The sequence below is a fragment of the Phallusia mammillata genome, chromosome 4, assembly GCF_965637545.1.
Source record: "Phallusia mammillata chromosome 4, kaPhaMamm4.hap1.1, whole genome shotgun sequence".
Lineage (NCBI taxonomy): Eukaryota > Metazoa > Chordata > Ascidiacea > Phlebobranchia > Ascidiidae > Phallusia > Phallusia mammillata.
In genome coordinates, this window is record NC_137255.1 from 1,415,632 (window position 1) to 1,432,344 (window position 16,713).

Genomic DNA, 16,713 nt, shown 5'->3' on the forward strand with positions numbered 1-16,713 from the left:
TTAGCGCTCGTACCCTTTGAGCTTTCATGAAACTTTCTCGTACCCCCTGTCTACAATGGTCGACGGAACTAAATAAAATTATACTAATAGGAGTTAAAATCAGTGCATTTATAACTTACGTGTTGAATGCATACATTAAAACAGTCTTGTAAGTTCAACAATATTTACAGCACACCAACAATCAGTCAATTCAAATCAGTCAAAAACAAATAACAAAGTAACTTGTTACGCATTTTTCACAAATATGCCTAAATAGCCTATAATTTCACACTGCATGTCGTACCCCCTGCTTTGGTGCTTCGTACCCCCAAGGGGTACATGTACCCCTGGTTAAGAACCGCTGACCTAGACGTTTATGGTGCTGACTCAGCAATTATTCTTACCGTAAACCCTAATTGCTGTAACAGCACTATAAACGCTTATGCTCTGTTGCGCCACCTACCAGAAGTTCTCAGGTCTGGGGCCAGCCTATGCTCAGTGTTAGTGGCTCTACCGACTTGAGTAGCTCTAACTCGCTGGTCGGCAATTTCAGCCATTCAAAAATTGGCAATGGCCCAGCCTGCCTGGTCCACTTCCCCTGAGCAGTGCTGGATTAACCTTTAGGCAAAGTAGGCACATGCCTACAGGCCAGTCAAAAATCATGGCCACTTTAAAATCAGTACAACACTGATAATTCTATTTATTTATTTGGCAACCCTGATTTTCAGGCCACTTATCAAATGTGCCTACAGGCCAGCAAACTCTTTATGCCCCTCAGGGTTGTACGTGCCATTGGTGCCGACAGAAAAAATTTAAACAGGGGGGTAAGTTTTGACACGCGGGAACAGGTGCTCAGTCACACCCCAGTTAAATAGGACATTGGAATAAATTGCCTTAAAAACCTAAGAATTTCATTTCTCTGCAGTACATTCGATAAATCCTATGAATTGCACCGTTTGCACTAAACTAAATTGTGCTTTCAAAAGCAGTCTGCATTTAAGCTATGGGTGATTTCAGGAAGGTGTTTTATGCGGGTGGTCAGAAGGCGTTTTTTACCAATTTTCGTGCCTTTTTTGCATTTATACGTGTTTACTTTACAGTAATTAAAGGTTAAACTAAGCCTATTTAGGAATTGTTTTAGGACTGGTTTTGTTACACTGCTTGCGACTAGAAACACAAGTCAAATCAATTTATTGGATAATTTGCATTAAGTGACATGAAAAATAACCACAAGGTGGTCGAACATTTAAAAAACTGACTATCACAGCAAAAGTGGATTGAAATGTAAAACAATTTAAACAATTACTGATCATTTTATGTTGCTATTTTAATATTATTAGAATGTTACAGAAACATTTACAGTGTAAACAAAAAAGATTAAAAAACTCGTAACAAAGTCTTACTTGCAAATGTAAATTAATACAAAAATGAAGCCATAAGGCACAATTCATAGGTAAGGAAATAAATTTTGCACAGTTTTACAACCGCTGAGCAGTTGGGTCAGTTTTACAACTTATTAACAGAAAGAGTAAGTAGAAAAAAAATTACATTTCGATTGTTCATGCCAACAAACACAGAACATAGTTATGTGTTAAATAGTATAATAATAAAATACAAATAATCAAACAAACAGCGAAAATAGTAAAACACTAAAAAAGCGAAACCTGAACTTGTTGAAAAACATCTACTAATTTAAATTTGCTAAGCAGGTTTGTCTGAAGTCCATTAACATGGACAATGGAATTGCAAGCAGTAAACATCACACAAAAAGCAAACTCATTTAAAATTCTATACAATGGTGACTTTAAAAAACCTAAAAACATTGATGTCTTGTGTCTGCCACAGATGATTCAGTTCAACAAAAGGTTTTCTCATGACACAATTTTCTATTTTTGTTTTAAAATACTTCACCCTCTGTCTTTTTGCAGGACATTCTGTAAAATAAAAAACCCCAACAAAAATATAACCTAAAACTATGTTATTTATTTCGGTAATTAGGTGATTAAAAATAGGACAACTAAAACTTTATCAGTTTAGCATTCATTTGTGTCAGTATTTACCTCCATAAAATTTTCTGATTGTTCCATGTTTCCAAACAGAGCATATAGCCATAACAACAAATCAGGGCAACCTTTAGTGCAGTGCTCATAAAACATTTTCCAGTCTGTTTTTTCACCCAAACCAATTTCAGGTTTTCTTCCAAGCAGTCTTTCATGTTGATTCTAGCAAATTTAAAAAACAAACTCTTGTTTATAAATATATTTTGGAATACAGTAAGATTAAAATTCTTCCCATTAGACAAGTGGTTCCCAACCTGGTTGTATTACAGACCCATTTTATAATTCTCCATACAAAACTAGAAGGGTGGCTTAGCACATATTGCCATTGCACATACACTGTGACCTATTTCTTAACATATATTTACATCCGACACTTATTTTATATTGGGTCCCATATCATCCACTGTCTTTTATAACCTTAGTTGTATCCGCAAGCAGAAACTCATGGGTCCCCACACATGCAAAGTTGTAAATAATGCATTTCAAGAGATAACCATGAGAAAGTTTGGCATTGTATCATCAGACACAGTGATCAGTACTGTGCATAAATAAATGTGCTATATGGAGTAAAAACTATTTAAATTCATTCCATTCATACCTTTTGAAGTTTTTTTATTTTATGACTATCTGAGAAAAAAGTGTTAAATAGTGAGAAAATAGGCTAAAACACAACAATCAGATCCTATTAATGGTGAAAGGTACATGACTCTAGGAGTCTGGTGGAGTAAATGATAGGTACTACAGAGTTTAACAGAACACCAACACCTACAAATGGTACACTCTACAAACTGTCCAAATTTCATTCAATTCAGACATTGTTTAAAAAATTGAACCATTTTTTTTGGGGTGGGGGCTAGTGGGGTAAATTTTGGGGCAACAGGGTTGAACACAACATTCTACACCTATAAATAGCACATTCTACAAGCTTTCATTCAATTCTGACATTGTTTACAAAATTTACCCTTTTTAGGGGGTTAGAGGGGTAAATATTGGGGTTACAGGGTTAAATAAAACAATTGACACCTATAAATGACAAATTCTGCAAGTATTTCAAATTTCACTAAATTCTGACACCGTTTAAAAAACTCACCCATTTTAGGGGGTCAGTGGGGTAACTGAAGGGGTTTAACACCCAAAAGTGTAAAATATGTAACCACGATGACCCAATTAACAGTCACGTAAAATTTTATCCAAATCGAACAATGTTTAAGATTCTAACCACTAGAGGTGTTATTGACAACATTCGTCAACGCTTCTGACGTCATATGGCTGTTAATACCCCTCTGACTGGTATGTGCAAAAACGTCCACCAAGTAATGCACAAACACCATATGTACTGGTGCCTTTATTGTACTATTACACTACAGAAATTTTTCGTTTGTGGTGCGCACCAACATACAAAAACGTTTTACACTTTGGGGTCTAGCGGGGTAAATACTGGGGTTATCAAGTCAAACAAAGCAAATGGCACATCTGCATAAATATGTCTACCATCTGTGAAAGTTTTATCCAAATTCATCAAAGATTTCATGCCAAAAGTGCATGGACAAACTTCACGAGAGAAAAAAGAAAAAAAAAGAGAAAAAAAAGAAAAAAAAAACTGAGTGAAATCAAGATGCGTCCTCTTCAGGGAAGGTGACCCATAATAACTCCTTATTTAAGCTTGAAAATCTTCTTCTACTTTGAATCAATGTACCCCCTGGCAAACCCCACTGTTGGGAAACACTGCAATAGAGCAACACATAAAAAACTTTACCAAATTCCTTGTATCATTGATCTTCTTCCACACTGGTGATGAAGGTGCATTCACTGGATCAAACACCTCCTTTAGTTTCTCGACCCTTTTATCAATATCAACAACTTCGTTAATATAAAAAAATGAACATGGTTGAGTTTCACGAGGCCTATTTGCTGCCAGTGGCACAGATGCTTGTTGATTATTTGATGCAGATATATCAATTGGCTCAGCTTCTTGTTTTTGTGAGGTTGATGGTTCACTAAAAGTCACCGCACCATCATTCTGTGTTGAATTTCGGTTAACACTTTCCTCTGCCTCTAGCTCATCACCCGTGGCAGCAACCAGTTTACAGTCCTGTCAACAATAACAAGTCTTCAGATGGTTTCAAAAACATGAGCTATGTATATCATACACAGATTGTTAATAAACATTATTTGCAGAACACACATACAATAGTTGACATATAAACACATTCAAAGTAAACACACTAAGTCATCTACAACTGCACACACCAACTGCAACTGAACAGATTGAAAATCATGCAACATGCCACTTGTTACATGGCAAAATCAGTTATGCATCAAACTCAGTCAAGCATAAATAAAAGAACAATTTTTAAATCTAGCTAAATAGAATTTTTTAGCAATACTATGTATGCCGATACCTTTTTATCTTTTACTTCTTCATTCTGTTTTTTTGCCTGCTGGCCAGGGTTTGCTTTTTTTGCTAGTGCCTTTTTTTTCCTGTCTTCTTTTTTAACCTTTTTAATTTGTTTTTTCTCTTGGGCTCTGTATTCATCAGTTAGGTTGGCAACTACCTAAAAACCAAATACACATTTTTTAAATTAGCCCATGTGCTCTTGTATGTAAATGTTTCTCTGAACTTATACGACCACTATGGTATTAACCCAGTGATTCCCAACCTTTTTGTGGGCACATTTCAGGTTACGCATCATCATGGTGGCTTAGAAAGCACCAACCATGCTTAGAAAAAAGTATTTTTTTAATCAGACAACTGTTACAATCTAAATGCTTGATATGTAGTACAACGAAGGATCAGCACACTAACGCAAAATTTGTAACTGCTGGCTTTCAATCTGCTGATTAATGTGAGGCAAAACATCTTTTGACATAATATTTCATAAGACATTATTTAGTTTCGACATTATACAAAAGAATTTAAAATTTAATTCATGTCTTGCACTTGCAGTACACTCTAATTCCCTGGAAACTAGGTTGATGGTGCCTACAGAATCGTTTTTGTTTTAGTTTTGACAAAACAATTCAAGACAAAGGATTTTGTGTACAAAAAGTTACTAGCATCCTAATTTTGCACCAACATAGCAAATGACACACAAACTGGTGTTTTAAGTAACAAATGTTATATGTCAGAATAGTCAATTTGTGTGCAAAAATACCGAAAGGTGTTCATGTACCACCAGGAATCCTGTATTGGTACACATACCACAAGTTGGGAACCACTGTATTAACCCTAGTAAATCCCTACTAGAAAACCCAGCGGAACAAACCTCAATAAACATGATCTTTTCTTCATAGCTCCAAAGCGCCGGATGACACTTCACTTCTTTCATTGTGGGTCGATTTTTTGGATCATGTTGCAGCATCCATTGTAATAATCCACACCAATTAATTTTTATTTCCTCATCTAGTTGCATGTCTGGAAAGCAAGTTGATACATTAACCAAAGACTGAGGCGACTTTTCAAAGAGTTAACAACAAAAAACATTTTATTCTGATGCCAGCAGGACAATACCGACAGTAAACATTTAATTTTTATCACCATTAAGGAGAACTAGATCAATATTTTACTATGTACAGATCATAGTAAATAAACTATTTGTAGTACAAAATGTATGTAGCACAAACACTGTTATCAAAAGTACTTGATTTTTACGGCCACTTGTCAGTGTTGTTGTTAAAATGTATTAGAAATCACAGCATGAAACTGGCACTCTACAAGCAGGCAGGTCAGATAAAAGACAGGGTAAAATCTGGTCAAATGTGCTTGAAAGTTCATTTGTTTCCAAACACAACCTTAGTTTAATAATAGTGTAACCATAGCAATTAATTTTTTGACTTGCAAGTGTCCTTTAAATCCATCAGGTTTAGAACATCAGTAGTTCATTGCCTTCTTTCTTACTTTCAGTCGGTTACACCACTGCTTGCCTACTTTTTTTAACCAAAAAGTTTTACAAATAAACCAGTGAAACTAAAAAAATGTTATACCACATAACTGTATTAAATTTTTCTAATATATATTACGATACTTTATCTTCAGCCTATTTCAAAACAGTGACATCTTTTGTAGAACCCTGATGTGTTTTTAGCTGTACCATTCAAATCTTTAAAATTTGGTCCATTGTTTTTCTTAATATTGTAGTCCTGGTCAGTGATGTCATCCCCAAAAGGATGATTGCCTTCTGTGATGGTGAAGAACAAAGTCAATCCCAATACAAAAACATCAGATTTTGCATCCTAAAATACAGTTACGTTTTTACGCAATCTTGTAGTTTAAAATTTGTGATGGCTTGAATAAATAGGTGCCACTTGGTTTTGGGAGAAATTTTGTCTCCATACTAATAATTTTAAAAAGTTCATAAAAACGGTTGTTTTAGCAGGTATTTTTATGTCCTAAGTGAGTTATGAAATGTGGAGCAGTTATCTCTTGGTCCAGAATATCTCAAATTATTATAAGCACTGACAAATTGGTTTTTTAAGAATGAAACACTCCCAATCACCTAAAAATGTATTTTCTCAGAATCATAGGAATGTCCAAGGCATTTACTACAGTAAGAACTTCTTTTATTTACTCATTTTTTACACATTTTTATGTTTGCAGATCTTAGGTGTGACCTACTTGATAATCTAATGGTGACATATACATAAAAACACTTTACAACACACCAATCCAATGCTCATAAAACTGCTACTGCATATGACAGTCACATACTTTAATAAGTAAAGCTGTTTAAAAATTTAATGTTCAAATGGTTGGTTGGTGAACAAATGGGGCAAAAAAAGGTAAAATTCACAGTGAACAATGTCACATACCTAATCATAATATGTGTAAATTTGAATTATAACTAAAAGGGTGGCTTAGCACATTTTGTCATTGCCTATACACTATAACTTATTTTAAAACATTAATATATTTCCTATGCTTATTTTGTATTGGGTCCCACATTATCCAGCGTCTTTTATAACCTTAGTTGTTTCTGCAGGCAGAAACTCATGGGTCCCCACACATGCAAAGTTAAAAATAATGCATTTCAAGAGATAACCATGAGAAAGTCAGGTGTTGTAAGGTAAAACACAGTGATCAGCACTGGGCTTAAATAATAATACTATGAAACCACAATAATTCAATCAATTATTATTATTATAGTTTCCCACGCTCTTGGGCGCATTGGGCAGCAAGATTGTTCCACTTTTTTCTGTCTTTTGCAATTTCCTCTATCTCCTTTATGTTTAACCCTCTCATTTCTAGATCTTTGCGGAAAGTCTCCCTCCAGGTAAGCTTTGGTCTACCTCTTTTTCTTTTCCCTTGCGGTGTCCAGCTCATAGCGATTTTTGGAGCCCGTTCGTCTGACATGCGTAACACATGCCCTGCAAGTCTAAATCTCCGCGTCGACATGATGGCGCATAAAGGCTTGGTAATTTGGTACACCTCATCATTTGTAATGTGGTCCTTGTATGTGATATTTAGGATCCTTCGAAGACAACGCTGATGGAAAGCGTTTATGTGCTTTTTCAGCTTGACTGTCATTTTCCAGGTTTCACTGGCATATAGAACGGTGGGCATTACAATTGACTGGTACAGTTTGATCTTTACCAGTTTCGAAACCTTCGAGCTTGACCAAACTGTTTTGAGCCTTCTGAAGGCCGAAGCAGCTTTTCCGATGCGGGCATTTATGTCGGCCTCCACATCAGCATCTGTTGTGAACACACTGCCAAGATAGGTAAAGCTTGTGATGTTGTTAATAGGCTCAATTCCATTGATGGTTAAATGTACGTTGGACTGAGTTTCCCCTCCAACTCGAAGTAACTTAGTCTTGTCGCTGTTGATCGACAGACCGGCTGTTGCTGCATTTTTGGCAAATGAGTTGGTCATTTCTTGAAGATCTGTCATCGACTCTGCGAGCAAGGCGATGTCATCTGCAAAGTCGAGATCTGTAAGACGCTTGTGGTTTGTCCATGAGATGCCGAACTTTGGATAATTCATTGCCTTTCTCATCACATAGTCGATAGTGGTAATGAATAGTAGGGGTGATAAGACACAGCCTTGGCGCACACTTGTGTTGATTCTAAAGAACTCTGTGTTTCCTGACTGAACTTTTACGCAGCAGCTCGATCCTTCGTAGATGTTTTTGAAGGTATCTATAAACCTGAGTGGAACACCGTATTTTTGTAACACCTGCCATACAGTGTTGCGATGCACACTATCAAATGCCTTCCTGAAGTCAATGAAGTTGACAAACAGGGGTTTCTGAAATGCAAGGCACTGCTCCACAATGTTTCTGAGAACAAAGATCTGGTCACAGCACGACCTGTTGTATCGAAAGCCTGCCTGTTCTTCTCTCAACTTCTCATCTAAGGATGTCTTTAATCTGTGCAGAAGCACGCAGCAGAACACTTTCCCTGGAACAGATAGCAGTGTGATTCCTCGCCAATTACCACAAATGCCTAGATTTCCCTTTTTTGGAAGTTTCACAATTACTCCTTTTTTCCAATCAGATGGTACAGTCTGCATTTTCCAACATAAGTTGCATAGCTTTGTCAACTGTGCAATCAGTGCATTCCCTCCATTTTTTAGCATCTCAGCAGAAATTTGGTCGAGACCTGCAGCTTTGTTGTTTTTGAGTTTTTTCAGTGCACTGGAAATTTCTTCTGTTGTGATGTCACCCATATCTACTTCCATCGTTGGTCCATCTTCATCTTCAAAAGTAGGCAGTTCGTAAGGTTCTGGTTGGTTCAGAATTTCCTTAAAGTGTTCGTACCATCGCATGTTTTGTTCTTCCTCGGTTAGAAGAGTTTTTCCAGTTTTGTCCTTAATTGGTACACTGGAGCTTTTTCCTGTCTTTGTCAGATGCCTAATTATTCCAAATAGCGCTCTAGTGTCATTTCTGTTCATTGCTTTCTGTGCGTCCGCACATAGCGTTTCAGTCCAAAACTTTTTGTCGTCTCTACAACTCTTTTTAACAACTTTGTGTGCTTGTTCGTACTGTTTTTCTATCTTCCAGTATTCATCAGAAGATTTGGCGCTTTCCCTTTGATGTTTAATCTTTCTTCTCTGATCAATCAGTGCCCATGTTTGTGGTCGAATCCAGCTTTCCCTTCTCGTCCCGCGCCTTCTGCCGAGGGTTTGATCTGCAGCTGTTGTCACTATTTTTTGAAATTGTTTCCATTGCTCTTCAATATTATCTTTTACTTGTACAGCCTGGAATCTTGTGCTCAAATTTTTGTGAAATATTTTTACTATTTTTTGATCTTTTAGTTTTATAAGGTCGTATGGTTTTGTTCCACTGTGTTTGATAATTTTTTTCAGTTTTAGTTTCAGTGACCCTTTGACGAGGTAGTGATCGGAGGCTACGTCTGCACCTCTGCAGCTACGTACATCCTGCAGTGCGCTGCGCCATCTTCTGCATATGCAAATGTAGTCAATTTCACTTGTTGTTTTGCCGTTTGGGGATTTCCAGGTTTGCTTGTGTATTCGTTTGTGATTAAAAAAAGTGTTCCCTATACATAACTCGTTTGTACTGCAGATGGTAAGAAGTCTGTGCCCGTTGTTGTTAGTTTTGCTTGCTACACCGAATGGTCCTAAGATGTCACTCCAACCAGCTCTGTTTCCATCAATCTGTGCGTTAAAATCGCCCATTAATAATTGTAGATCATGTTTAGGGATACCATTTAATGTATCCTGGAGCTGGTCATAAAACAAATCCTTTTCTGACTCTTCTGCCTCTTCTGTAGGGGCATACACCTGAACAATAGATGTTTTCCCATGGCGCGAGTGAAAACGTGCAGTAATTATTCGATCACTGATTGGTTTCCATCCAACCAATGCCTGATTTGCTTCATGGTCCAGCACGAACCCAACACCATGTATATGCTGTTTGTTGTGTCCCGAAAAGACAACTGTCTTTCCCTCGCTAGTCAGTTTGCCACTTCCAATCCATCTCATTTCACTAACACCGAGAATATTTAATCCGTAGGTGTGAAACTCGCGCAATACTTGCGCCAATTTTCCACATTGGAACAAAGTTCTTACATTTCAGGTTGCTAGTTTTGTAATTGTTGTAGCAGAGAATATGTTGCTCTTCATCGGGACCAGAGCTTCCCTGGGGCTTTCACCCTGGCCCGTCATGAATGATTGGGTCGAACACACATTCCTGCCACTGCTTAAAGTAGTAACTCTTCTTGCTGTTTCTGTAGCGGTAAATTGTTTTACGGGGTCGGGTTGCTGGCCCGACGCCCAACCCTCCTTCTTTTTCAGCCGGGCTTGGGACCGTCCTTGGCGAAGTTCAATCAATAGTACTACAAAATTTGAGCCCAATCCGCCAATGTTAAAGGTTTGACCACTAGAGGTGTTTTGAGCAACAACCATTAATGCTTCTGACTACATAGGGCTATTAACAACCCCCTAACTGCCATGCCACAAAAACGTCCAACAAGAAACCCACAAACACAAGTAACACACAACTGCTTTGCCCTTGTAACACTATTGGGCCACAGAAATCTTTCGTTTGTGGTGCTCAATAACATACAAATACGTTTTACACTTTGGGGGCTAGTGGGGTGAATGTTGGGGCTACAGGGTTGAACACAACAACCAACACCTATAAATGGCCTCTTCTTCAAGCTATCCAAACTTCAGCCCATTCCGACACTGTTTAAAACCTCACTATAAAACCTCTCTACATAACTATACCTACCATCTGTGTAAGTTTCATATAAATTCATTAAACATTTGATGGCAAAACGAGTCAGACAAACTTTGGGGTAAAAGGGGACTAGCGGGGTAAATAGTGGGGTTATCAACACAAACAAAGTGGGATGCACATCTACATAACTATATCTACCATCTGTGCGAATTTCATCGAAATCCATCAAACATTTCATGAAAAAACGAGTCAGACAAACTTTAGGGAGAAAAAAAAGAAAAAAACAATTTGAGTAAAATCAATATGTGTCCCCTTCAGGGAAGGGGACCCATAAAAATAACCCATTTTACGGGGTTAGCAGGGTAAATACTGGGGTTATCAATAAAAACAAAGTGTAAATTTCATACAAATCCGTATAACATTTGATGGAAAAACGTGTCGGACAAACTTTGGGATGAAAAAAAAGAAAAAACAAAAACAATTTGAGTAAAATCAATATGTGTCCCCTTCAGGGAAAGGGGGCTGGTAGTTAAGATCGGATAACAAAAACTGACATTACTCTTCCCCAACTGCCACTTTTAATACCGGGATAAGTGTACTGATACACTTTAAAACTTCTGGTGGCTTGAATGAAGCTGTTCCACTTGGTTTTGTGGAGAGTTTTGTGTCCATACGTCTGGTCAATCCAAAATCACAAGTTTTAACATAAATTTCCGATGTTTCGTTGGGTTGTTTTTGCAGTAAAAAGTTTGAAGGTTTTATGTCACGATGAACTACAAATATAAACAGACCCGAATTTTAATTCTCATACAACAGCAGATGCTTTTCCATATATTAGCATTTACATATTTTTTCCAATTTACAATAAACCTAATAGCAAGATTGTTTTTGTAATCAGAGACTAACACATGTGCATGTGCCAATTGATAACAGTATTATTATAGTGCAATTATTTTTAGATTTTAAAGAACTTAAATATAGTACTAGATCAAACAACATCTTATCCACTTTTTTACATCATTTTAATATCATACAATAAGTAGTAAATAAGATCATAAAAAATAATCTGATCTCATGAGAGTTTACTCTCTAGCTTTAACATTCTTTTTGTTGTGCAAGATTTAACACATTGCAGGTTTAATTTCTTACTGGTTTCATTTCCTAGGAGTACGTACTTTAGTGAGTAAACTGTTTTTATATTTTTTTCTTTTGGGTGTGTGTGTGTGGGGGGGGGGGGGGTTTCTTAGCGAAACAAGTAAAACGTACCGGTGTTAGACAGAAAACAATAAGCGTCCTCTTCAGGAAAGGGCCAATATTTATTTTCACCCAAAAAAAGTTTTATTACCATATTTTAAAGAATGCAATTTGAAGATTCCCTCCACCATTTGTTTGGCAATATTCATTGTTGATAATCCATTGAAGTATGACAAATAATGCTGTTTGGAATGTACTCCATGTTCATTAAATTCTTCTACAGTTTTGGAAAGACGTTTGGGCCATTCTGAACTAGATTTTCCTTCACACTTACACTGGCAGCACTTAATAAACTGACAAAACACAACAAAATGATAAATAAAGGGTTAAAATACTGAAAAATGGCTTCCTCATACATTACAATGCTACACAAGGTAAAATTGTCCCAATCTTATCCAAGTCAGACTTTGTTAAAAATGTTACAACATGTTATTGCAGAGATTAAAGTTGTACAAACCTTGTCTACATCTCCTTCGCACAGCTCAGTCCAGACATCAAGTAACCCATCTTCTGTATGCTGTTAAAAAATGATCAGTGGAGGAGCTAGTCCACAAACAAATAAAATTGTAATTTGGAATTTTTTTATGCAGTAAAGAAAACTTAAAACTAGAAGGGTGGCTTAGCACATATTGCCCTTGCATATACACTATAACCTATTTTAAAACATAAATATATTTCCTTTGCTTATTTTGTATTGGGTCCCATATTAGCCATCATCATTTTTAACTTTATTAGTTTCTGGGATTAGGCAAAAACTCATGGGTCCCCACACATGCAAAGTTGAAAATAATGCAATTCAAGAGATAAACATGAGGAAGTCGGGTGTTGTAAGGTAAAACACAGGGATCGGCACTGGGCTTAAATAATAATACTATGTAGAATACAAACTATAAAATTAGATTCAACCTAAATATTGTTTAAAGTATGTCCTATTTAACGTTTTAAAAAACTGACCGATTTTAGGGGGCTAGTAGGGCAACTAATTGCGTTCGACACACAAACTAAAAAATATATAAAAACCATAATGACTCAATCAATAGTACTGCAAAATTTCAGCCCAATCAAAGAATGTTTAAAATTTTGACCACTAGAGGTATTTTGAGCATAGTACACTTTGGGGACTTGTGGGGTAAATGTTAGGACTACAGGGTTGAACACAACAATCAACACCTATAAATGGCATACTATACAAGAAATCCAAATTTCAGCCAATTCTGACACTGTTTAAAAACTCACCCATTTTAGAAGGCTAGCGGGGTAAATACTGGGGTTATCAACACAAACAAAGTGGGAAGCACATCTACATAACTATCTTTACCATATGTGTAAGTTTCATCCGAATCAATTAAACATGTGATGGCAAAACGAGTCGGACAAACTTTGCGGGGTAAAAAAACATTTTAGGGGGCTAGCTGGGTAAGTACTGGGGTTATCAACACAAACAAAGTGGGATGCACATCTACATAACTATATCTACCATCTGTGCAAATTTCACCCAAATCCATCATACATTTGATGGAAAAAAGAGTCGGACAAACTATGGGTGAAAAAAAAACATTTTAGGGGGCTAGCGGGATAAATAGTGGGGTTATCATCACAAACCAAGTGGGATGCACATCCACATGAATATATCTACCATCTGTGTAAATTTTAGCCAAATCCATCAAACATTTGATGGAAAAACGAGACTGACAAACTTCAGGAGAAAAATACCCGTTTTAAGGGGCTAGCGGGGTAAATACTGGGGTTATCAACAAAAACAAAGTGGGATGCACATCTACATAACTATATCTACCATCTGTGCAAATTATAGCCAAATCCGTCAAACATTTGATGAAAAAACGAGTTGGACAAACTTTGGTAAAAATACCCATTTTAGGGGCCTAGCGGGGTAAATACTGGGGTTATCAACAAAAACAAAGTGGGATGCACATCCACATGAATATATCTACCATCTGTGTAAATTTTAGCCAAATCCATCAAACATTTGATGGAAAAACGAGTCGGACAAACTTCGGGAGAAAAATACCCGTTTTAGGGGGATAGCGGGGTAAATACTGGGGTTATCAACAAAAACAAAGTGGGATGCACATCTACATAACTATATCTACCATCTGTGCAAATTATAGACAAATCCATCAAACATTTGATGGAAAAACAAGTCGGACAAACTTTGGGTAAAAATACCCATTTTAGGGGCCTAGCGGGATAAATACTGGGGTTATCAACAAAAACAAAGTGGGATGCACATCTACATAACTATATCTACCATCTGTGTAAACTTCAGCCAAATCCATCAAACATTTGATGGAAAAATGAGTCGGACAAACTTCGGGGGGAAATACCCATTTTAGGGGGCTAGCGGGATAAATACTAGGGTTATCAACAAAAACAAAGTGGGATGCACATCTACATAACTATATCTACAATCTGTGCAAATTTCAGCCAAATCCATCAAACATTTGACTTTGGGAAGAAAAAAACATTTTGAGTAAAATCAATATGTGTCCCCTTCAAGGAAGGGGACCCATAATGACTATGGACTATTTAGCAAATGTCATAACTATGTTGTGCACCAAAATAAAGCAAACATCAGACAAGAGTTAACAAATTTGTCGTTCACCTGGTGTGATGCTAAACAAAATACTAGGTGTTTTTTTCAAGAACTTGTATTTTTGCTAACGTTTCGCCCACCAGGACGGTAGGGCTGCGAGCCAACACATCAGTCATTGCTATGAAGAAGCCCTACCGTTCTGGTGGGCGAAACGTTAGCAAAAATACAAGTTCTTGAAAAAAACACCTAGTATTTTGTTTAGCATCACATCAGTTGAACGAGAAATTTGTTAAATATGCAAACTGGTGAACGAAACGCTTGTTCAGTATTTTCCATTAGAGAAGATGACAAAAATAACAAAATGCAGTGTTGCCGATTTTTTGGAAAATTTCTTGTTAGCGTAGTATTTTTACCTCACTTGATACATAATTCAACAAATACTTTGAAGAACCGAAACTACGTAAAGTGTTCAATTCCTCCTCAGCTTTTGGGCATAATTTTTTGAGCATGGATTTGACAGCCAACAAGTCTATTCCATTAGAATCTTTACACCTGCAAGGGAGTTACTTTTTAAACAAGCTGGAAATCATTCTTGGTTTGTACAGTAATAAAAACTCTATTTAAACTAGAAATATATCTCAAAAGACTAGAAAGACAGGTTTTATACTTTAAATTTGTTTTCGTAAAAGATTCGGTTTCAGCCAAATCGCAACAAATTATCTAGCCGTAACTGAATTTTGTAAAAATAGCCAATTCGGCCAAATAATCTCAGGAAACCAAATATTCAGTAAATCTCTAGTCATGACCAGTTTTAGCAGCAAGTAAATGCTTTAAAAATATTTTAAGCACTAGTGGGAAATTTTGTAAATTTTAGTCCTAAATAGAGACAACCTACATGAAAGAACCAAAAGTGCTTTCTGATTAGTTATGCTGACTTAATCAACTCATAAACAACAGCAACCACTTACATATAAACTGTACTTGCCAATCCTTCTCCAATTTTCCAGTCTTTCTCATAAGAAAATTTTCCTGGGCCTGTTAAGAGTCAGCATGTGCAAATTTTTTTTATTAAAACACATATTTTTTGCTTACTTTACACCACTTGTTTTTTTTTAAATACAGATTTAAACAGTGGTAGGATTCAAATTGTTTGTCAGCTTCTATCACAAAAGCCATTTTTTTTCAGCCGGGTCTTGCAAAAATCCATTGACAGTAACCAGTAATGCTAACCGATACGCTGTTCTCATAAAATTTCGCGAGACGGTTCTACAGAACCAGTGCAAAACGGCTGAATCCCACCACTGGATTTAAATAATTTCTAATCAGCAGTCCCACAACCTAAGAGAATGCGAAGTTTGAATACCAGCAACTTTGACATGCTAAGAATCTTATACAGTAAATTAATTAGCACTTTTAGTGCATTTGCAGTCCATAATAAAATCCAGGATAAAATAAACTTTTTACCTTGTAGTGATAAATGTTCAAATTGATGAATGGTAAATCTTGTATCAAACTCCACAGGATTTAGTGATAGATTGCACATTTCTTTTTGTTTACATGTACCAAGGTTAAATATCGTTTGTGTTTGATGCAAGGAAAGTGTAAAAAAGTTCCTGAAACCATGCTCTTCCTTTTCAATTTCAATAGCTGAACTATTTTCTTTTTCCAGTTTTAATTTCAGGGTTACATTATCTGTATCTGGCCTAATAACAAAGATGTTTACTACCATAGTTATATGCAATTACAAATTTTGACACATACCCAACAGGAACTGTGCATTTAAACAATTGGTTGTAGTTTTTCTCCCCAACATCATGATCTAAGATGCTGTCGTAAATTATGCAAGCAAATGATTTTTGTCCATTTGTACTTTTTTCTTTGTGGAAACCACCGAAAACAACTTTTTCCTTTTGGGACACGAAAGCTTCTTCAGGCAATGCAATTAAAAACCTTAACAAGTAGATGGTGGCTTTCCTATATGTTGCCAATTAATATGTTACATTTATAAATTTATGAGATTAATTTGCAAAAAAAAAATCAAAATTAAGAAGGCACAATGTGATACAGATACAACAAATTGTTCTAAACTGTACAATATGCTTATGGTGACCCATTTTTTCCAGTGACATGAACGAAAAGTCCCGAAATTAAAATACACCAATGAATAAAGTATAATCCATTTAAAAATGTTTTTAAATTCCAGAATCATGTACTTCAGTATGTATAG

The 16,713-nt window shown here is 36.3% G+C and overlaps 2 protein-coding genes across 5 annotated transcripts in view; both read right to left on the reverse strand.

The window, feature by feature from the left end:
• Positions 1-1,153: 1,153 nt before the first annotated feature.
• Positions 1,154-16,713, reverse strand: part of LOC145222119 (uncharacterized) — a 38,658-nt gene continuing 23,098 nt past the window's right edge. For 2 of the 4 annotated variants that reach the window (XM_080088149.1, XM_080088148.1), the window contains exons 20-32: positions 16,248-16,460; positions 15,951-16,189; positions 15,455-15,521; positions 14,900-15,038; positions 12,390-12,449; positions 12,024-12,225; positions 11,264-11,451; positions 6,131-6,272; positions 5,306-5,454; positions 4,442-4,594; positions 3,796-4,131; positions 2,040-2,201; positions 1,154-1,913 (exon numbers count right to left, since the gene is read on the reverse strand). In XM_080088149.1, coding sequence (XP_079944275.1) covers positions 1,887-1,913; positions 2,040-2,201; positions 3,796-4,131; positions 4,442-4,594; positions 5,306-5,454; positions 6,131-6,272; positions 11,264-11,451; positions 12,024-12,225; positions 12,390-12,449; positions 14,900-15,038; positions 15,455-15,521; positions 15,951-16,189; positions 16,248-16,460 — 2,077 coding nt within the window. In that variant the 3' untranslated portion in view covers positions 1,154-1,886. Of the gene's footprint in view, positions 1,914-2,039; positions 2,202-3,795; positions 4,132-4,441; positions 4,595-5,305; positions 5,455-6,130; positions 6,273-11,263; positions 11,452-12,023; positions 12,226-12,389; positions 12,450-14,899; positions 15,039-15,454; positions 15,522-15,950; positions 16,190-16,247; positions 16,461-16,713 lie in introns of those variants that run through there. The other 2 variants (XM_080088150.1, XM_080088151.1) reach the window with 2 other exon arrangements.
• On the reverse strand, positions 6,578-11,257 carry LOC145222125 (uncharacterized). The gene has a single exon (XM_080088164.1). It carries the CDS (start codon positions 9,976-9,978, stop codon positions 7,177-7,179), a length of 2,802 nt encoding a protein of 933 aa, XP_079944290.1. The 5' UTR covers positions 9,979-11,257; the 3' UTR covers positions 6,578-7,176.

Bases quoted from the DNA above. Each gene is read 5' to 3' on its own strand.
- LOC145222125 (XM_080088164.1), bottom strand. From the start codon at position 9,978: ATGAGATGGATTGGAAGTGGCAAACTGACTAGCGAGGGAAAGACAGTT.